General features: G+C 44.0%; 1 protein-coding gene across 8 annotated transcripts in view; it reads right to left on the minus strand.

The window, feature by feature from the left end:
• Positions 1-22,410, minus strand: part of vav2 (vav 2 guanine nucleotide exchange factor) — a 199,537-nt gene that overhangs the window by 37,497 nt on the left and 139,630 nt on the right. For 4 of the 8 annotated variants that reach the window (XM_073052259.1, XM_073052255.1, XM_073052257.1 and 1 more), the window contains 8 exons: positions 22,004-22,104; positions 14,160-14,259; positions 10,271-10,366; positions 9,086-9,154; positions 7,517-7,603; positions 4,297-4,382; positions 1,842-1,974; positions 993-1,007 (listed from right to left, as the gene is read on the minus strand). In XM_073052259.1, coding sequence (XP_072908360.1) covers positions 993-1,007; positions 1,842-1,974; positions 4,297-4,382; positions 7,517-7,603; positions 9,086-9,154; positions 10,271-10,366; positions 14,160-14,259; positions 22,004-22,104 — 687 coding nt within the window. The remainder of the gene's footprint in view (positions 1-992; positions 1,008-1,841; positions 1,975-4,296; positions 4,383-7,516; positions 7,604-9,085; positions 9,155-10,270; positions 10,367-14,159; positions 14,260-22,003; positions 22,105-22,410) is intronic. The other 4 variants (XM_073052261.1, XM_073052256.1, XM_073052258.1 and 1 more) reach the window with 1 other exon arrangement.

Raw genomic sequence — 22,410 nt, forward strand, 5'->3', positions numbered from 1 at the left:
CCTGTCATAAATCCATCCAACTATCCACCCAGTGAAGTGTCATGCAAAGATTTCCTCAAGCAAATGTTCACCTGACAACTGGAAGAACTAGGTACCTCCAGGCAGGTGCTCACCTAGTCATCGACATCCCCAGCTACCTATCACCCCACAACCACGTGACCAAATTTTCACCAAGTAAGAACAAACTAGCAGCACAAAGCTTCACCACAAAATGCAGACAGGGTTTTTCCAATAGTGGGAGGGTCTAGGACCAGGGACACCGCCTCAGAATACAAGGGTGCCCCTTTAGAACTGAGAATAGGAGGAATTTCTTCAGCCAGATCGGTGAATCTTTGGAATTCATTGCCACAGACATCAGTGGAGGCATCACGTCACTGGGTATATTTAAAGCGGCGATTCATTAGTAAGGGCATCAAAGGTTATGTTGTGAAGGCAGGAGAACGTGGTTAAAATAAATAAATCAGCCATGATTGAGTGGTGGCATAGACTTGATGGGCTGAATGGCCTAATTCTGCTCATATGTCCTGTGGTCAAAACAAATATCCAGTAACGAGTGAAGATAGCTATCACCCTGGATACGAGTTTGTCCAGTAATCAGTAGCACAAACAATCATTAGATAAACATTTCCTGGTAACCATTAGGACAACCTAATACCAGTAAACATCCTACCAGTAACATCAAAACAGATAATTAGCAAGTAAATCAGTAATATCAGGCAAAGATACGTGTTGTCCTAATCTACTGAGTACAACACTCGGATTCCAGATGCTATTTCATAAAGGAGGTTAGAAAGCCCTGCCCTGGACTTCCTTCCTTTGGTCTATACTATTTATCCGAGATTTCCTTTTATTAAATACACATTAGAGCTCGAGACCGGTCAATATAGCAGCAAAATCTAGAGACACCAGCTGATTGATTAAAATCAACGCATGATAGGGAGATAAATTGGAGGCCACAAGTATTTCTCAGCAGATGACTTGCAACTACTCACCATTTTCCCATGGGACTAGGAAGCATGAAAGAACACAGCAGAAAAGTCAGTCAGCATCGTGCTGAATATAACAAATGTGAAAAGCAAATGAGATCGATCATAGATTTCACACTACTCAGGATTCTCTTATCTACTCCATCATATAACATTGCCCGAGATGCTGAAATAAACTAGTAACGACTCTCTAGAGGTTTGTCCTGTCCAGGACCTTTTGGAGTAAAATGGATCAGAACAGGCCGTCACTTTTCTTCACTTTGTAAAGGGGTTTGCAGCCGGTCTGCAGGTGGAAGGAAGGCCAGTGTCGCAGTGGTGAGAGACGAGGGCCGTGTACGAAAAAGAGCGTGGGATAAGGGGAGGCCTGTCAAAGACGGGAAGGGATCTCAGGGGCTTGAGAAAGGGCTGCAAAATATAAGGAGATGCTGTTTTTGATGGTAAGGGGCAGTTCAAAGGCCTAGGTTGGGGGGAGATGACCTGAATGGCCAGATTCTGCTCCTATATCTTAAGTGGGCAGTCAAGTTTAAACTAAATCATAAAAACTTAATGAATAGACTGGGATGGGGGGGGGGGGGGCATTGAGCCACAGCTTTTATTATCCCAACACTGACGCTGGCTTAAATTTCTAAATTCTGAATGTATTTCCCTACTCTAGAGGCACTGTTCACTGACTGGAGCCCAGGTTTCAGTCACAGGACACATGTACCTTCAACCTCATTCATGCATAAACAGGTACAGTCTAACCACACACATTCTTATGAGATTCCAACAGACCTGGGAGCAAGTACGTCACCGCCCCAGTAATACTGCAGCTTAATGAAAACTGCCTGTTGGTTGGAACACAGTACCAGTTACCTTTCTCAAATCCTTGTTATTCATGGGGTCATCGGTCATTTTATGAGCCTGTAGATCAATTATCTCCTTCAGCTCGTAGTTGTAACCTTTCCGCTTACATACAATCACCGCCTTATCAAAGAGGAAGAGGTACCTGGAACACAAACAGCAACATGCCAAGTAATACTCAGCTCCAATAGGGCTCCCCGTGCGAGTCAAAAAGACGAGGCAATACGGCCTCAGCGCCTCCACTTGCAAAACACTAACTCAAAACATTCACCAAGATCAGCTCCACTGGGTACAGGCTCCAGGCAAATTGGTTCACACTGGTGGATACACCTTAGATATTGTGTCCAGGCGTCACAGATTATGCATCCTCACTGGGAGGAGCTCGCGGGATCCCGACCGTCACACACGTGGACTGAATGCCCTTTAGTTTCCTCTGTTGTTCTGGACCAGTCATCGATACACATCGCTAAAATTAACTGGTCACTTATTTATTTAGAGATTCAACACAGTAACAGGCCCTTCCGGGCTAACTGCACCCATGTTACAGACACCCCACCCTGCAAAAACTCATTTCAGGGAGGTAGCACCATCAATTTGCGGGAGACTTCCAGAACTTCCGGGAGAGGTGGGATGTCTGCAATACAGTAGCTCCTTAGCAGCTAGCCAGCTAGTTTAAATAACTTTAGCTATGCTAATGAACGAATGACACCTGTTAAACTCACCTCAACATGTCTTTTACAGTCATATAACCCACCATGGGCAATAGAAAAGCCACTGCTGCAAACAGAGCAGCGAGCAACACTGTCGTTGTTTTTGACCCCTATCAGGTAGGGGTAGACTTTAGTGTAGTCTGGGGTGAAGTATGTTTTATATTTTCTGTTTTTGGAACACTTTGCCATGGCGCACGTTCTCATTCTCTCTCTCCCCCTCTCTCTCTCTCTCACTCACTCTCTCTTGCTCTTGCGCTCTCAAAAAAATTGATTTCCGGGATATTGTATATAATTTGTGGGTGTCAGGGAGCCGCAATCAATATGCAGGAAACTCCTGGAACTTCCGGGAGAGGTGGGATGTCTGCATGTTACCAATTAACCTTCTCACCCGTATGTCTTTGGAATGGGGTATAATGCTGGTGAGGTTTATTGTGTCTTTTTCAATTGAGAAACAGGGTGGATAAGGCCCTTCTGGCCCTTTGAGCTACGACACTCAGCAACCCCGAATTTCTTAATCCTAGCCTAATCATGGAACAATTTACAATGACCAATTAACCCACCAACCAGCAAGACTGAGGAGGAAACTGGGGGTCCATGAGCCAGTCTTCAATGACAATAGACAATAGGTGCAGAAGTAGACCATTCGGCCCTTCGAGCCTGCACCATCATTCTGAGATCATGGCTGATCATCTACTATCAATACCCGGTTCCTGCCTTGTCCCCATATCCCTTGATTCCCCTATCCATAAGATACCTATCTAGCTCCTTCTTGAAAGCATCCAGAGAATTGGCCTCCACTGCCTTCTGAGGCAGTGCATTCCAGACCCCCACAACTCTCTGGGAGAAGAAGTTTTTCCTTAACTCTGTCCTAAATGACCTACCCCTTATTCTCAAACCATGCCCTCTGGTACTGAACTCTCCCAGCATCTGGAACAATGGGAGATGAGAGGTGGAAAGGGTTGGCAATTTTAAGTTCCTCAGTGTTATCATTTCAGAGGACCTGTCCCTGGTCCAGTGTGTAAGTGCTATTACAAAGAAAGCACAGCAGTGCCTCTACTGTCTCAGAAATTTGCAAAAATTTGGTATGTCATTTAAAACCTTGACAAATTTCTCTCCATGTGTGGTGGATAGTATATTGATTGGATGCATCACAGCCTGGTATGGAAACACTAATGCCCTTGAATGGAAAAGTCTAAACAATTGGTACCTATAGCCCAGTCCATTACGGATAAAGCCCTCCCCACCATTCAGCACATCTACATGAGGCACTTTTGCAAGAAAGCAGCATCCATTGTCAAGGCCTCCACCATCCAGTGCGTGCTCTCTTCCCCCTGCTGCCATCAGGAAGGAGGTACAGCAGCCTCAAGACCCCCACCACCAGGTTCAGGAACAGCCATTACCCTTTCAACCATCTGGCTCTTGAACCAGAGGGGATAACTTCATTCATAAAACACTGAACTGCTCCCACAACCTATCAAGGACACTTTAGTTCATGTTCTCAATACTTATTGCTTGTTTATTTTTATTTTTATTTTCATTTTGTATTTGCACAGTCTTTTGCACATTGGTTGTTTATCCCTTTTGTTGTGTGTGGTCTTTCATTGTGTTTCTTTGTATTAATTGTGATTTCTTGCAAGAAAACGATTTTCAGGGTTGTATATAGTGGTATATACTATATGTACTTTGATAATAAATTCACTTTGAACTTTTGGATTTTGATCTGCCAGCCTCAGCAAGGTTACCTTCAACATACTCACCGATCCTGTTTTGTTCTGTTAACTGTGGAGCAGACTTTCAATTCACCATCAATCTTTGGTCTCCCATAACTTGCCAGCGACGTTTGCTGTAAAAACAAAACACACTCTCAGATAAATTTTTAACTTCCATGGACTCCCAAGAAAAACCAAGAACTGCAATTGTTGACCTTCACTCCTTGGTAAACTCCAATTCTCCCTCGAAAACAAAATCCCAAACCTTTCCACACCCCACTCCACCCCATGAAGTCTGGCTCCCAGTTACTCAGAAGCACACAACGTCTTCAGTGTCCATGAATCCCCAAGATTTCAATACACACTCTCTAGAAATAAACTTCAATATCCAACTCCACTTTAGCTGCTGAAACCTACTGGCAACGTAACAAATCCCAGTCTTCAAAGAAACCTGATTCCTAAAGGCAATCGTGCCATGTAAAATATTTCAAGACGCACCAGCTCTATAAAATTAAAGGCCCCTATTGTACTCACCACAGATAGACTACAAGGAAAAATAGCTGAGGTCCTCAATTAGTAAGCCCCCCCTCCACGTACCCCGTCATCAAGCCAGTGAGTCACCCGCCAGTGCCAGTGAGTCATTTTATCCTCACGGGCATATCATTTATTGAAACATCAAGGTGATTTTAAGATGTTCCATGAAAGAAAAACCTTGGAATATTCCGGTCATTGATTGGAACCAGACACAGCAATTGCTGTGCTAATTCAAGGTGCCCATTTGTTAGTCTGGATTTTGCAAACAATTTTGGGGCTAATTGATGTTAGCATGATTCAAATGCATCTGGAATCAGATACTGATTATCTTCATTTTTTAATAATTTAGCTTGTACATCTAATTCTACTGAAATATTGAGTGCACAAGCTGAGCGAAGCTAACACAAATGTCTCACACGTTAACAGGTGACCTATGTTTGTCAGTGTGACTGGAGGGTGCATCGATGGTAGAGGCAGAGCAAGAAACATCCGCTTCCCTACAATTGTAGAGGTAGTTGATGAGGCAAAAGTGGGAGTTCGCTTGATAGTGAACGCCTAGGAGTCCCCACCTCACAATGTGGCAAGTTGTCAGGGCTAACACGATAACTTGTAACACACACAAAATACTGGGGGAATTCTGCAGGTCAGGCAGCATCCGTGGAAATGAACAGCCGACTTTTCAGGCTGAGACCTTTTATTAGGACCTGAAAAAGGATCTCAGCCCGAAATGTCAACTGTTTGTTCATTTCCATAGATGCTGCCTGACATGCAGAGTTCCTGCATTTTGTGAGTGTTGTTTTGGATTTCCAGCATCTGCAGAATTACTTGTGTTTATGATAATGCAAGATATATTTATGATATAGTAGTGGTCCTACACCCCCCCCCCCCCAAACAACCTGTAATCCCTTATAAGTCATTCTTTAGAGCACAAAGCTGAGAGAACCTCCTTTAGGCAAGTGTACAGATATATCCTAGAGCACACATATTCTGATCCATGCGCAGAAAGGTTTAGTATTCAAACATGCTATTCCAAAAGGCAAGCATCACTTTGTGATTATTTCCCATGACGGGCAGATAAACAAGCTGTCCAAAAATGTGGGAGATCCAAGAATCTCCTGCAATAACCAATCTAAAATATTACAAGATATAAAAGAGTACAGATTTCAATGATAGCATTGAGAGAAAAGAAATCAGACAGTATTTTCCCAGTAGAATGTAGTAGTAATGTGTCGGCTATTTTAATCATTTCTCTAGTAATAGCCTCCCTGACTCTGTGACTGGCATGTACTCTTTTTTTGCAATATATATTAAAATAGAACACACTGTTTTTCTCTCCTTGGGAAGGTCTTACACAAGGGATTTGAGAAATGTGACTTTATCATCCATGTCAGAAAAAAGTTATGTGCTAAAGTGCAGCTGTAACCTTGAACGTCACAGGCAACACTGTTCTGGATGTATTGTAAAGACAGATTCTTTCCTCCCCAAGAACACGGGTCTCAGTAATAACCTCAATGTTGAAGTATAGGCTCCTCAGCTTTCACTATGTACAAGGTCATCTGAAGCTAGGAGCACTCTGAAAAGGTGATGAGAAGAGAGAGCTTCCTGCTGAAAATCCTCCTCACAGTACTATCCCTCTCCTTCACCATCCTGGTCTGGTTTTGCTTGGTCTCACTCGTTAAGCTGGACAAAAGGAACCCATGCATGAGTTCTCCTGGCCCAAAGGCATAGGGCAAAGAGCTCCGGTCCTTTTAGGTGAAATACAGAGAGAATACCTGAAAATAAATTATAGGAGTTGGTGACGTCTTGACAGAGTGTCCAAAAAAAGCTACTGGTGTGTCTCCAAACAGTTGTCAGCTCATCTCAATCAATAAGTGAACATTAAAAGCTCAAACAAGGGAAAATCTGCAGCTGCTGGAAATCCAAGCAACACGCACAACATGCTGGGAGATCTCAACAGGCCAGGCAGCATCTATGGAAAGGAGTAAACATTCGATGTTTTGGGCTGAGACCCTTCATCAGGACTGGAGAAAAATAAGATGGGGAGTCAGGATAAGAAGATGGGAGGTGGGAGGGGGAGGGGGGATGAAGCAAAGAGCTAAGAAGTCGATCGGTGAAAGAGATACAGGGCTGGAGAAGGGGGAATCTGATAGGAGAAAACAGAAAGCCATGGAAGGAAGAAAAGGGGGAGGAGCACCAGAGGGAGGTGATAGGCAGGTAAGGAGATAAGGTGAGAGAGGGAAATGGGAATGGGGAATGGTGGGGGAGGACATTACTGGAAGTTCAAGAAATTGATGTTTATGTCATTAGGTTGCAAGCTACCCAGATGGAATATAAAATGTTGCCCTTCCAACCTGAGTGTGGCCTCATTGGGAAACTAGAGGAGGCCATGAATAGACATATCAGAATGGGAACGAGAAGTGAAACTCAAATGGATAGCCACTGAGAAATCCTCCTTTTTCTGGTAGGTGCTCGGCAAAGCAGTCTCCCAGCCTGCGAGGGGTCTCATTGATATACAGGAGGCCTCACTGGTCTCCCGGTCTATGGTGACTCTTAACCATTCCCTGGGTTTCTTGATGATGGACAATAAATATAGGCATTGCCAGTGATGCCCAGATCCTGTGAGTGAATAAATACCTCAGAGACACTCCACCATTTTTCTATTGTCAAGATCTCATTATCCAACATAGCCCAGGCCCAATATGTGTAATATCCCCCTCTCCAGTTCTGCACTTACAAGGTTCTCAATGGAACACTGGAATTCAGAGATTTTCTTCAGTGTCTCATTGTCTCTTTTAACTTCATTGATGTACATAGCCAGATCCTGAAATAAAACCAAACGCCCGGTTATTGAAAGACTAATAAACACTTGTCATTGGACATGACTTGGTACCTTGCCAAGTAAATTGAAGGACTGGATATTCTGATGACTCCCCATTGTGAAGTACACACTTACAAATACTTTATTGTCACCAAACAATTGATAGTAGAGCGTACAATCATCACAGTGATACTTGTTTCTGTGCTTCGCGCTCCCAAAGCACACTAAGTACTTGAAGTACTGAAGTACTTTCAAAGCACACTGAGTACTTGAAGTACTGAAGTACTTCTGAAGTACACTGAGTTTATGTTTCAGCATTTTGTAGAAGTGGTGACATTGCATTGAGAATCAAGCTGTCAACTTTAGTTCGTCTCTTTATTTACGACTTTTACAAACTTTTCCATGTCCTTTTTCTGCCGTCACATCCCAGGATGAGTTGCACTTCCAAACTCGTGCGAGCCCCAGGCGATGAGTGCTGGTCAGATACTACACTGTAAGGACAGCAAAGCTGAGACTGATTCTGTTCTCACCCAGTATTCAAATCCACATCCCATTAATGAGTAAATAGGGAAAAAGGGCTCCTAAGAATACTGGAACTAGAGACAGTACAGTATTAACACTGCTCTGTGGCACAGCTAATAGTTTCATTGACCTGGGTTCATTCCTGGCCTCAGATGTTGCTCGTGTGGAGTTGCACATTCTCCCTGTGACATTTGTGTGTTTCCTCCCACATCCCAAAGATGTGCAGAACGGTGGCTTAATTGACCCATACAAATTGTCCGTAATGTGCAGGCAAGTGGTAGAGTCTCGGGGTGTGGGAGGAATTGATGGGAGTGTGTGATGTGGGACTAGTGTAAATGGTAGCTCGATAGTCAGTGAGCCAAACAGCTTGTTCCTATGCTGTGATTCTATTAACTAATGTGGTCTCATTCAAAGTCCAGGGATAGGGCTTTTCACACCTCTGATGTGCATTTGTAGCTCTGAGCTGGACATTTATTGAATGACAATTTATATGCTTTATATCAGCCCAAAGAATAAAACTGTAGTGTTTACCATTAAAAAATGACACCACTGTGAAGAATAAAACATGAAAGAGGCTTGCAGACATCTCCTATTCTGTAAATAATTATGAAAATCATGCTCCATATTGAGTGAGCTTCTGACGTTAATCAGATCGGTCAGTAATGGCAGAGAATTAGATTGCTTCTCATGAGGGAGTGGAGCAAGACAACGATACCAGGGAGGAATTAGTGAGGGGAGCAGATGAACAGAGTTTGTCTCAGTACCAGATGTTTGACATATGCCAAACAAAGAATAGTCGGGGCTGGGGGAGGGCATGAACCATACAGCAATTGAGACTGACACCGGGGAGGAATTAAGGAAAATGGCTGGTACAGAGAAGAGCAAAAATCTGGATATTACGTGCTGCCATGTTCCTAACTGAAGTGCATTCTTCACCCCCACACAACGGTCTCAAGCACTCACCTGCATTGCCTCCAGTGCCTCCTTCAGTTGCTGCTTCTCAGGGCGATCGTTGGAGTGACTCAGCAGCTCCTAGGAGGCAAACACAACACAGACTGAGGGGTTGCACATTCAGTGCAACATTCAGTACAGAACTTAAGCTTTTTTGACTGAGACGTGAGCAACGTAATGGACTCGAGTAAAGGGACAGAAAGTGCAGATGATCAGGTTGACGGTGTTGTTAAGAAGGCGTATGGTGTGTTGGCCTTCATCAACCGTGGGATTGAGTTCAAGAGCCGTGAGGTAATGTTACAACTATATAAGACTTTGGTCAGACCCCTCTTGGAGTACTGTACTCAGTTCTGGTCACCGCACTACAGGAAGGATGTGGAAATTATAGAAAGGGTGCAAAGGAGATTTACAAGGATGTTGCCTGGATTGGGGGGCATGCCTTATGAGAATAGGTTGAGTGAACTTGGCCTTTTCTCCTTGGAGCAACGGAGGATGAGAGGGGACCTGATAGACGTGTATGAGATGATGAGAGGCATTGATCGTGTGGATATCCAGAGGCTTTTTCCCAGGGATGAAATGGCTTACATGAGGGGGTATCGTTTTAAGGTGCTTGGAAGTAGGTACAAGGGAGACATCAGAGAAAAGTTTTTCAAACAGAGAGTGTTGGATGTGTGGATTGCGCTGCCAGTGAAGGTGGTGGAAGCAGATATAATAGGGTCTTTTAAGAGATTCTTAGATAGGTACATGGAGCTTAGAAAAATAGAAGGCTATGTAGTAGGGAAATTCCAGGCAGTTTCTAGAGTAGGTTACATGGTCAGCACAACATTGTGGGCTGAAGGGCCTGTAATGTGCTGTAAAGCTATGTTTCTATGATCCTTGATCACGGGTCAAGGAGTAAAGCACGTCAGTTAGTGCAAGTCATTGAGTGCCAGAAAGAGGGAGACACTGCTGAGAAGCATGAAATAGTGTGTGATACAACTGACACCCAAGCACCTGCACTGATCCTTAACTTGTGCTTTACAATGGCCTTCAACATACTCCACAGCATCAACCTCCAAATTGCACTGAGCTTGTAAAAGGACTCCATCACACTGATTCCAACCCTTTCCATGCTACTGGCTTTTGATTGGCTTGAGTGTAACGAATCAGGCTCAGCTGTCTCCTTTCAGGATTAGCCAGTGTGCAGTTGACACTCACCTTCAGCAGGAGGTGATACTTCAAAATGCGCTGCATGGGGACCACCAGCAAATCTTGCAGTTTAAACTTCCCTTCCTGAACTTTCAAGGTACACTCCTGGACAAAGGAAACAGAAATAGATTGATTGGAGTCCTGATGAAGGGTTTCGGCCTGAAAACTAACCCTCCTGCTCAATGATAATCTGAAGGTTCCACCACAAAGCACAGTCTTACAGAACATTTTGGCTGATGGTACAAACCACAGACGACACAAAGAAATACAAGATTTGGATGAAAGAACCAAACCTACACTCCTCGGGAGCCAGGCAGAAAGCAAGCCTGAACACGCCAAACACAGAAAATGGCTGACAGAGACAATGAGAGATGGTGTATGAAGATCAGAGTTGAGAATGCGTAGGGGGAAGTGATGCATACAAAGCTGATAGATAAACAGATGCTTTATTCTATTGATCCCAAAGGAAATTACACTGTCAAAGTAGCATTACAAGTGCACAGATATACAAATATTAGAAGTAAGAAAGAATCAAAAAAAATAAGTTACCTCAAACAGTCTAACAGGAGGGGGTCATCACTTTCCTGACTATAAGTTGACTCATTATAGAGCCTAATAGCCGAGGGTAAGAATAACCACATATAACACTCTTTGGAGCAGTGCAGCTGTCTTAGTCTATTACTAAAAGTGCTCCTCTGTTCAGCCAAGGCAGCATGCGAAGAGTGAGAAACATTGTCCAGAATTGCCAGGATTATACGTAGGGTCCTTTGTTCTACCACAGCCTCCAGTGTGTCCAATTTGACTCCTATAACACAACCAGCCGTTCTAATCAGTTGATTGAGTCTTTTGACATCACCTGTGTTGATGCCATTACCCCAGCACTCCACCACATAGAAGATTGTACTGGAAATAACAGACTGGTAGAACATGTGAAGGAGAGGCCTGCATACTCCATAGGACCTCAGTCTCCTCAGGAAGAAGATGCGACTCTGGCTCTTCATGTACACGGCTCAGTGTTGGTGCTCCACTCAAGTCTGAAATCCAGGTGCCCCCCAAGGCATTTGTAGGTCCTCACCACATCAACGTCCTCACCGTCAATAGTAACAGGGAGCAGTGCAGGCTTAGTCTTCCTAAAGTCCATCAGCATGTCCTTTGTCTTATTGATGTTGAGCTGCAGATGGTTCAGCTTGCACCATTTGACAAAGTCCTCCAGCAGGGCCCTGCTTCAGAGCTGTGTGTCAGACATGGCAAAAGCTGCACCGGAGGGGCCCCAGTGCTGCTTATAGCCATGTCTGACACACAGCTCTGAAGCCACACAAACTGGTTTGCCAGTCAGATAGTCCATTATCCAGAATACAATGGAAGTGCCAACCTGCACTGAATGGAGCTTCTCCCCCAGCAATGAGGCTGTATGGTATTGAAGGCACTCGAGAAATCAAAAGTAATGATCCTCACAGTGCTGCCCTGGGAGTGGGTTCTGTTCAGCAGGTAAATGATAGCATTGTTGACTCCAATGTGCTCCTGGTAGGCAAACTGCAGGGGATCGAGGGCTGATCTGACCAGGGGTCGGAGGTGAGCCAGGACCAACCTCTCTAGGGTCTTCATGATGTGTGAGGTCAGGGCCACTGGACAGTAGTCATTCAAGACTTTCGGTTGGGCCTTCTTGGGTGTGCAGGGAATAAAATAATGGGAAGGGAAAACAAAAAAAAAATCACACGTGGAACATGGTCACATGGCAAATCAGTGCACGTCTACAGATAGGAGAGTCATACTACCCTATAGCACTGTTTTGACACAATGTCAAATTCGCCTACTAAATGTTAAAATGGATGATATCTCACTGTTATCTGCATTGACATAGAGGAGTATATTTTTTATCTTGCTATCTCATCTACCTCTGCTACTCTACAGAGAGATGAAGGTAACAAGACATGCATTCCATAATTTATATTATATGTTATATTTGAATGCGTGCTGCATACAGAATAAGGTCGATGAACAGTTACAGATTGGCATGTATGATGTTGTAGGCATCACTGAATCATGGCTGAAAGAACATTATAGCTGGGAGCTTAACGTCCAAGGGTACACACTGTATCAAAAGGACAAGCAGGAAGGCAGAGGTGGGTGGTGTGGCTCATGTTAAAAAAATTAAATCAAATCTTTAGAAAGAGGTGACAAAGGGTCAGAAGTCGTTGAATCATTGTGGATAGAGCTAAGGAACTGCAAGGATAAAAATACCCTGATGGGAGTTGTGTACAGACCCCCAAACAGTAGTAAGGATGTGTTTTACAAATTACAATGGGAGATAATAGTCATGGGGGATTTCAATATGCAGATAGATTGGGAAAATCAGATTGGTGCTGGACCCCAAGAGGGGGAATTTCTAGAATGCCTCTGAGATGGCTTTTTAGAGCAGCTCATGGTTGAGCCCACCAGGGGATTGACTATTCTAGATTGAGTGCTGTGCAATGAACCAGAATTGATTAGAGAGCTTAAGGGAAAAGAATCCTTCGGGGCAAGTGATCATAATATGATCAAATTCACCCTGAAATTTGAGAAGAAGCTGAAGTCAGATGTATCAGTGGAGTAAAGGGAATTGCAGAGGCAGGAGAGAGGAGTTGGCCAAAATTGATTGGAAAAGAACACTGGCAGGGATGACAGCAGAGCAGCAACGGTTGGAACTTCTGGAAGCAATTTGGAAGCCATAGACTATATACATCCCAAAGAGGAAGAAGTAGAAGGCAAGATGACACAACTGTGGCTAATAAGAGAAATCAAAGCCAAAATAAAAGAAAGGGCATATAATAAAGTAAAAATTAGTGGGAATTTAGATTATTGGGAAGCTTTTAAAAACCAACAGAAGACAATTAAAAAAGTTATTAAGAAGGAAAAGATGGAATACAAAAATAAGCTAGCAAATAATATTAAAGAGGATACCAAAAGTTTCTTCAGATACATAAAGGATAAAAGAGAGGTGAGAGGATATTGGACCACTGGAAAACGATGCAGGAGAGGTATTAATACGGAACAAGGAAATGGCAGACAAACTGACTAATTATTTTGCATCAGTCCTCACTGTGGAGGACACTAGTAGTGTGCTGAAGTTCCAGAGTGTTAGGAGTCAGAAGTGTGTGAAGTTGCCACTACAAGAGAGAAGGTGCTTGGGAAACTAAGTCAGCTGGACCAGATAGTCCACACACCAAGGTTTTGAAAGAGGTGGCTGAAGAGATTATGGAAACATTAGTAATGATATTTCAAGAATCATTAGGTTCTGGAATGGTTCTGGAAGACTGGAAAATTGCAAATGTCATTCCACTCTTCAAGAAGGGAGATCCATCTCCTCAAATCCACAAATGATCCACCTCCTCAAACCCACAAACGATTCATCTCCTCACATCCCACAAACGATTCATCTCCTCACATCCCACAAACGATCCATCTCCTCAAATCTACAAGCGATCCATCTCCTCAAATCCACAAGCGATCCATCTCCTCAAATCCACAAGCGATCCATCTCCTCATGTTCCACAAACGATCCATCTCCTCCCATTCCACTAATGATCCATCTCCTCAAATCCACTAATGATCCATCTCCTCACATTCCTCAAATGATTCGTCTCCTCAAATCCACAAATAATCCATCTCCTCACATTCCACAAATAATCCATCTCCTCTCCTTCTGCCACCTGCATTTTTCTGTCCTTACATCCTCCATGATCCTACCCTCACAATTTCCTTCATAACCCTCCCGCAGAATCTGCTTTCAATCCACACTCAGCCCCTCCCATTCCACCTCTCACTGATTCCTCTTATCCAACTCATCCTACCCTTGTCACCTCAGCTCCAACATCCAGTACAAGTTATACTGACAATCGTTATTGGTGCCTTTACTTACTTCAATCTTGTTCCTTATTTCTTCCCGAGATGCCATGAGTTGGTCCAAGGTCTTTTGTGAAGTCTCCATTTGGCTGCAGTACTTGCCATATATCAATAGCCTATAAGTATAGACACAAATAATGGGAAGGTGAGAGAAAGTTCTGGAATGGCAAAGTGCAAGGCAGGAGGAGCTATCTCCCTCTCGCTTCATTTGCTGCCATGCTAACCCTGGCCCAGAGGCTTCTCAGTGGTAATAAGATCAAGAATAGTCACTCTCATCGAGCTACTTGGGCTGAGGAGACTGCACCTTCCATCAGAAGCGACAGGAGGTGATGAGAGGGTGATTTTATCTTGACAGCCAGCACGTGGAGCAGGTGCTGCCCGTCCCAGGAACGCCCATGCTCGCAGGGCTGACCAGGGCGAAAAGCCGCAAACTCCATACCTCTGCTGTGAGCAACTTACACCATACGAGTCAGCCGGCCCGACACCAGCCCTTCCACACCAAGCCAAGGCTGCAGGAGCACTAGCGGGGAGGGCAGGGATGTAGTCTGGTTCCCAGCACGATACCTCGCAGTCCGAGTTAATGTATTTTTAAAATGTGGTGGTTATTAGTGGTCTGACTGCAGAACTGAGAGAGTTAATACAGATCAGCTTTTTGTATGCAGTGCCAAGAGGCATACCAGACTGTGTAGGTATCTGTTCACTGAGCTTGAAAAAATGGTTTTCTTGTCTGATTAATAATCCCAGACCAGTAAATAGAGGGCTGCTTTATAGGCAAAGACAGGGTCACACACTTCTCAGCTTTGCCTCTTTGCTGGTTCCAACTGCATTTAAGATTTCAACACCGAGGCTCTAAAGTTATATTTGACCTGAGCCGGTACACGTGAGGCAGTCTTCTGCGAAGTGTGGTAGACTGTAACGGGTGTAAACCGTTCAAGGTAGTTTTTATTGAACATGTGCAGAATCTTGAGGCTGCACTGTGCATACATCAGAATCAGCCCTGGGCTCAGAAAACAATCAGTACTCGTGGCTGCTCTCTCCTGTTGATACATCTGCTCATCAAAAGAGTGAATAAGTTCATTGCTCAGGTCGCTCGCTTCTCTTACACCCCTCAATCTGAACAGCATGCTTGATTCAGCTTGGTTTATGGGAGAGACTGATTATGAAGAGATTATAAAAACCACCACAGAGTCTTATTTATTATGGCAACGCACACAAAATGCTTGAGGAACTCAGCAGGCCAGGCAGCGTCTAGGAAAAGAGTACAGTCGACGTTTCGGGCCAAAACCCTTTGGCAGGACTGATGAAGGGTTTCGACTGGAACGTCGACTGTACTCTTGTCCTAGATGCTGCCTGGCCTGCTGAGTTCCTCCAGCATTTTGTGTGTGTTGCTTGCATTTCCCGCATCTGCAGATTTTCTAACGTTTGTGATTTATTGTGGCATTGGATGCACACGCTAAAACTAAGTAGTGAGTTTAAAATCAAGTCATTCTTTCAGGAAACATCAGCACCTAGACCGGTACTGACCATCCAAACTCAGATCCTGACCTTGGTGATGGCTGATTGCATCAAAGGATGCAGTTCCTCAGACATTAATCCCCTTATGCCAACATCCTCTTATCCTGGCTATACGATGCTTCATCCTCAAACAGATCCATAACTTGTCTCGGGCTTTTAAACAACAGTCAGGTCAGGCTGAATATGGAAGAAAAAATATTAATTCTTGTCAGGACAGGGTAACAATTGGTCAGGTCTGGTTTCCATTTTATACCCGAGCTCTTCTATTTTCACTCTCACTTTCTTTTACAAAATTCTTGAATGCATTGTGGCTTCTCAAAATTTCCTACTCCTCATTTGAATCACTCAAATCAGGTTTCCCCGTGTTGTGGACACAGCTCTTATCGAAGCCAAAAGGAAGTTATAATTTCTGAATAGATCAGTGTGAATCTACCTCTGTTTTGATTCATACGTGTTTGTCAATTTGACACAGTTTACCCGGTTATCTCTACATTCACTCCCTGGCAATGATCCAGCCTGGCTCCATTCTTATCCTATCCCAACACAGCCAGAAAGGTTGCCTTTCCTTTCCATTCCCTCACCATTACCACTGGTTTCCCTCCAGGGGCAGATTCTTTGCTCCCAGCAACACCCTCCATAGCATCACTTTCAGTGCCACCGGTAACTCTCAGCTCTACCAAAATACCTCATGACCTCTCTTCTAAATGCATAGTCTGTTGCCCCATGTCTAATGCAGGGTGAGCAGAGATTTCCCAGGACTACTTATTCAAATTGCAGTGGTCATCTTTGCTTTGTTTCCTGGCCACCAGCTCCATTCCTCTCTCGTGCGACTGCTGGAAACCAGGCTGCTGGCAACTTTTGGTCATTTCCATTGCTGTTGAAACAGTCAGAGTGCCTTTTCTTCTTCTGGTCTTATTCAGAGAAACATAGAAATTTACAGCACATTACTGCCCCTTGGGCCCACAATGTTGTGCCGACCATGTAACCAAATCTAGAAACTGCCTAGAATTTCCCTACCTTTTTCTAAGCTCCATGTACCTTTCTAAGTGTCTCTTGAAAGATCCAATTGCCTCTACCATTGTCACTGGCAGTGCATTCCACATGCCCACCACACTCTGTGTGAAAAACTTACCTCTGACATCCCCTTTGTACCTACTTCCAAACACCTTAAAACTATGCCCCCTCATGTTAGTCAATTCAGCCCTGCGATAAAGCCACTGGCTATCCACACGATCAATGCCTCTCATCATCTTATACACCTCTATCAGGTCACCGCTCATCCTCCGTCGCTCCAAGGAGAAAAGGACGAGTTCACTCAACCTATTCGCATAAGGCACACTCTCCAATCCGGGCAACATCCTTGCCTCAGGATTCCTATGTCTACAGTGCCTGCAGATGCTGGAAACCTGAAACTAAAAAAGAGAATGCTGCAGATACTGAGGTCAGTCAGCACCAGTGAAAACAGGATACCCTGTGCTTGCCGATTAGCTGCTCTCCAGCTTAACAAAACCTCAGTTTAAATATTTCCAAATCCCACCACGGTGTCACCTCTTTCTCTGTCATCACCTCCTAACCATTAGATATTAGCCCTCCTTCGATTCTGGCTTTTCAATCACACCTGAATTTAAAATTTTATCACCATTTACCATGCCTTCAGCTGCCACATCAGCAAACTCTAGAATCCACAAAAAGTTCTTACCTCTCTCTTCCTCAAACACTAACCTAGCTTATTAAGCTTTGATTATTTCTCTAAACTCTGTGCAGTTTAGCGCAAATATTTGTTTCAAATTTGTTTTGTGATGTGCCTAAATTGTTTCAAGATGTTGAAGATGCCATGTAAATGTAGTTTTGCTGTCACTGACAACTGAGCAAAGCAGAGCTCGCAAAATTATTACATGGTTCCAAACGTGATTTCACTGCCACCAAAGAGAAGCTTTTGAATCACTTGATATGGCCCAGGTTGAGACAGGTCTCTACTAAAGGAGATGTAAGGCGCTCCTTCCCTCTGCTAGCCTGCAGGTGTAGCACCTTAGACCTCTCCCCCCTCCACCCCCAATCAGGGTCACGTGGAACCATGGGAGCAAGTGGTGGATGGTTGTACGAGCAGTCGGTGCATATCACAAGACTTTGTTATGCGACCACTGCCACCAGGCAAACACTCTCTGAAGACTGTTGATAAGAAAGAGGCAACGGCAAACCACTTCTGTAGAAAAATTTGTCAAGATCAATTATAACCACCATGATCACCTATGTCATACAACACTGCACACAATGATGATGACGATTGAATCATTTGATCCTTTGTGTCTATCCCAGCAGTAAAATATATCTGTCTCAATCTCAAATCAGGCAGAACGTTCAAGGTCTGGCAGGCTGCGGTCATCCCTGCCCTACTGCATGCTCCTCATCGCTGGTCGACCATGGTAGACATCTCAAAGCACTGCTTCTACAAATCAACTGAAACAGCATCAAGACCCTCTCTCAGACCCTGAATATCAGCTCAGATGGTCAGACCATGTTGACGGCACTCTCAGCACCAGACTCCCAAGTCAGGCACTCTCCTCTGAGCTTCGTCAGTGACAAGACGTTATCTGGAGCAGAGAGGAAATGATTCAAGAATGTTCTCAATGCATCTTCGTAAAGGTTCAAATTACTCAAGAGGGTCCTCAGCCTATGATCCTTCAAAACAGAGGAGCAGAATTTGGAATAACACAAAGAACCTCAAGTCCTTTGATGGACATTTCAGCTAGAAGAGTTAGGGGAGACAGCAGGAAAATGATACCGAGGCCATGGCTACATTATCCTCCATCTGACTGAATGGAAAAGGGGGCTCCTGGGCCCACTGCTTTGCTCTTGCACCTTACATTCTTTCCTTGGAAGAACACAGAAGTGGTAGGAGTGTATCTCTTCCCAAACTAAGCACCCGTTCTCTCACCCTGTCCAGACCTATGGCAGAGTCTGCTCGTTTTACACTGGCCTTATCTGCCATTTCAGAACCCACAGAACTAGAGCAGAGACAAGGTATCCTTGATACGTGGGATCATCCAAGAAGGACAAGGGACTTCTGCCAGTGATCAATACTTAACCCTTCTGGACTAGAATTTGGGGGAGAATGGATTGCAGTGGGCAGTGAGGAGATTGGATGCAGTGCAGAATCTGCAGGCCAAGGATACGAGTGGGTACAGGGTGGGACGAGGAGGTCAGAGAGTGTGGAGAGACACAATATAGTATGGTAACAAGGATTATCAGATGAGGGCTGGAACAGTTGTCATATGAGGTGTGGTGAGGGTTAAGATTTAGATATGGGAATGGGTAAAGTGCTGATTTGTGTGGGATAGAAGGATCGGGTGCTATGGAGATTCTGCAGATGCCGGAAATCTTGAACAAGACACACAAAATGCGGAGGAACTCAGCAAGTCAGGCAGTATCTGTGGGGTGGAATAAACAGTCAATGTTTCAGGCCAAGACCCTCCATCAGAAATCAATGCTCAGGTGAAGAGTCTCGGCCCAAAATGTCAACTGTTTATTCCCCTCCATAGATGCTGCCTGGATTGCTAAATTCCTCCAGCATTTTGTGTGTGTTAGTGTGGAGAATGAACTGAGACATGGTGGAGCAAAGGGGATGGGTGTTAGCATAGGTTGGGGAAGATGGATGAACTGTGGTGAAATTGAGTGAGAAGAGGTCAAATATAATAGGAGGGGCTATAAGGGGTAGAGTTCTCAGATGGGGCAGTGGCAGAAGGATTGAGGGCTCGTGAGGTGAGAAGTTTCACACAAGAATGGAAGAGAAACTGGCTGACAATGTGGTAGGAGAAGCCAAATCAAGTGGTGTTGGTCTGCTGTCTGGATTCACACAGCTTGTGATAGAAGTGAAGTTTGTCTCAAGAAGTAATTAGAAATCCCAGGACAATCCCATAATCAGCTCTCTCCCATGGTGACAGTGGAGACAGCTGCTTCCGAGTTTGGTTGGCACAGCGCTGTGGGTGATTTATGGGAGAAGGAAGTAGGATTCTTTAATTGCACAGCTAAATCTCTGGCACCACATTGCTGAGAAGTTGCAATAATGGCAGGTGATTAATATTCCAGAAAGAGCAGCAATTACAGAAAACTTTCCTACACACATTTGGAATTAAATCCAATTTGGCACTTGCTAATTGCAGGCAAGTGTGAGACTGCATGAAAATAATTAGCAGTGAAAACCTCACAGTCAACAAAGCCAGGAAACTTTCATTAAATAGCGACCTGCTGAACAGTTACAACTTCAATCTATGAAATGGTCTTCCTGAATATCAGGAGGAGCATAAATAATTAAGGAAAGACACCCACATTTTTAGCCACTTCTCACTTGACCAGTTTATTTTACATACAAACATTTCACTATGCTAAAACTGGCGCGAAGCTATATGTCATAGAATTTATCCATATATCGAGAGAGACAGGGTAAACAAATTGACAAGAGTTATGAACGTTGATAGAGACAGACCCATAAAGTATGAGAGAAAGGAGGTCAGTGTGACTAAGTTTCAATTATACAACGACAGACAAAAACACAGTGTGGCACCAGTGACACAGTGTTCAATAACCACACACAGATCTATTATAGAATCATAGAGAGATAGAGAATGGGAACAGGACTTCGTCAAACAAAGAGTCCACACCTTTAAGTTGTATAATTTATTTGAGATACAATGTGGAGTAGGCCCTTCCGGCCCTTCGAGCTGTGTCACCCGGCAACCCCCCAATTTAATCCTAGCCTAATCACGGGGCAATTTACAATGACCTATTAACCCACCAACTAGTACGTCTTTGGACTGCTGGAGGGACCGGAACACCCGAAGGAAGTCTACACAGTCACGGGGGGGGAGCGTGCAAACTCCTTACAGGCAGTGTGGGAACTGAACCCAGATCACCGGTACAGTAAAGCATTGTGGTAACCACTACACTACTGTACTTGCCCTATAAGATGTTAGTGAGGCCTCCTTTGGAGTATTGTCTGCAGCTTTAGTCACCTACCTGCAGGAAAGATGTAAATAAGGTTGAAAGAGTACAAGGAAAATTTGCAAGGATGTGGCTAGGTCTGGAGGACCTCAGTTGTGAGGAAAGGCTGAATAGGTTAGAGGCATACAAAATTATGAGGGGTATAGATAGGGTAAATACAAGCAGGCTTTTTCCATTTGCTTAGGTGGGTCTAAACCCAGGTCATGGGTTAAGAGTGAAAGGTGAAGAGTTTAAGGGGAAACTTCTTCAGTCAGAGGGTCGTGAGAGCGTGGAACGAGCTGCCAGCGCAAATGGCGCATTCGAGCTTGATTTCAGCGTTTAAGAGAAGTTTGAATACGTACCATGATGGTAGGGGTATGGAGGGCTATGATCCCGGTGCAGATGAATGGGAGTAGAGTTGAAATGGTTCAGTATAGACTAGATGGGTTGAATGGCCTGTTGCTATGCTGTACTTTATGACTCAATGACCAACTATCAATCACCAATTTATATTTACTGTATATTAATTTCATTTTATTTTAATTATCCGCATATGCTTATCAACTTCCCCCAGTTTCTGCCTGTCATCTATATACTGGGGCCAACTTATTGTGATCAATTTTCCTACCAACCTGCATATCTTTGGGATACAGAGGAAAACCAGAGCACCTGGAGGAATCATCAGCAGACACAGGGAGAAGAACCAGACAGCAACCACAGTCTGGATTGAACCGAAGCAGTGAGGCAACTGCTCTAATAGTTCCAGCAGTAGAGTTTTACAGTAGCAGGGACAAAGACACACTTGCAATCACAGGCAAAGTCCTCCCACCACTGAGCACATCTACAAGGAGCATTACCATCATCAAGGACCCCCATCATACAGGTCATGCTCTCTTCTCACTGCTACCACCGGGAAGGAGGTACAGGAGCTTCAGGTCCCACATCACCAGGTTCAGGAACAGTTATTCCCCTTCAACCATCAGGCTGCAGAGCCAGCATGGACATCTTCACTCACCTCAAATATGAACTGACTTCACAACATACGCTTTCAAGGACTCTACAACTTATGTTTTTGGTATTATTATTTTCTCTTTTTGTTTGCACAGTTTGTACATCTTTGCACATCCATTGTTTTGTCAGTCTTTGTAGTTTTTCATTGATTCTGTTGTATTTCTTTGGTCTACTGTGAATCTCAGGGTAGTATATGATGATGTACTGTACATACACTGATGATAAATTTACTTTGAACTATATAGGGGCACATAAACAGATACTGTAACACACACAGGGGTAATACAATAAAAACGACAGATAGAGTCAGATATCGATTGAACGTGCATTGAGAGACCCTGGATTTAGAAAACTTACCGCTCTTTGAAATCCAGAAAGACTTTACAGAGTGTGTAGCCTCCCGAGATTGCAGCCAGATCGATGGCTCTCAATAAACTGTAATGCACTCGGATTAATTCCTGAAACGGAGGCAGAAATAATATTGCTAAGCAAGCAATTGCCAGCAGACATAAATCACACTGTGGAGGGTCCAACTCTCCCACAGAGACTAGTCATGGACAAAAAGACCAAAAACCAGAACATACTGAGAACATACCATGACACCATAAACATCCCATGATGTGGACACTCTGGATGATGACGACCCCAACCTTTTCTTGATAGTATAGTGCTAATATACAAACATTATTACATGACAAGCCCAAAACATGTAACAAACACTGGTCAAAGATCAGTACCACTTAAAAGTGTCACTCAAAAGGGAC

This window comes from Hemitrygon akajei, chromosome 7 (genome assembly GCF_048418815.1).
Source record: "Hemitrygon akajei chromosome 7, sHemAka1.3, whole genome shotgun sequence".
Lineage (NCBI taxonomy): Eukaryota > Metazoa > Chordata > Chondrichthyes > Myliobatiformes > Dasyatidae > Hemitrygon > Hemitrygon akajei.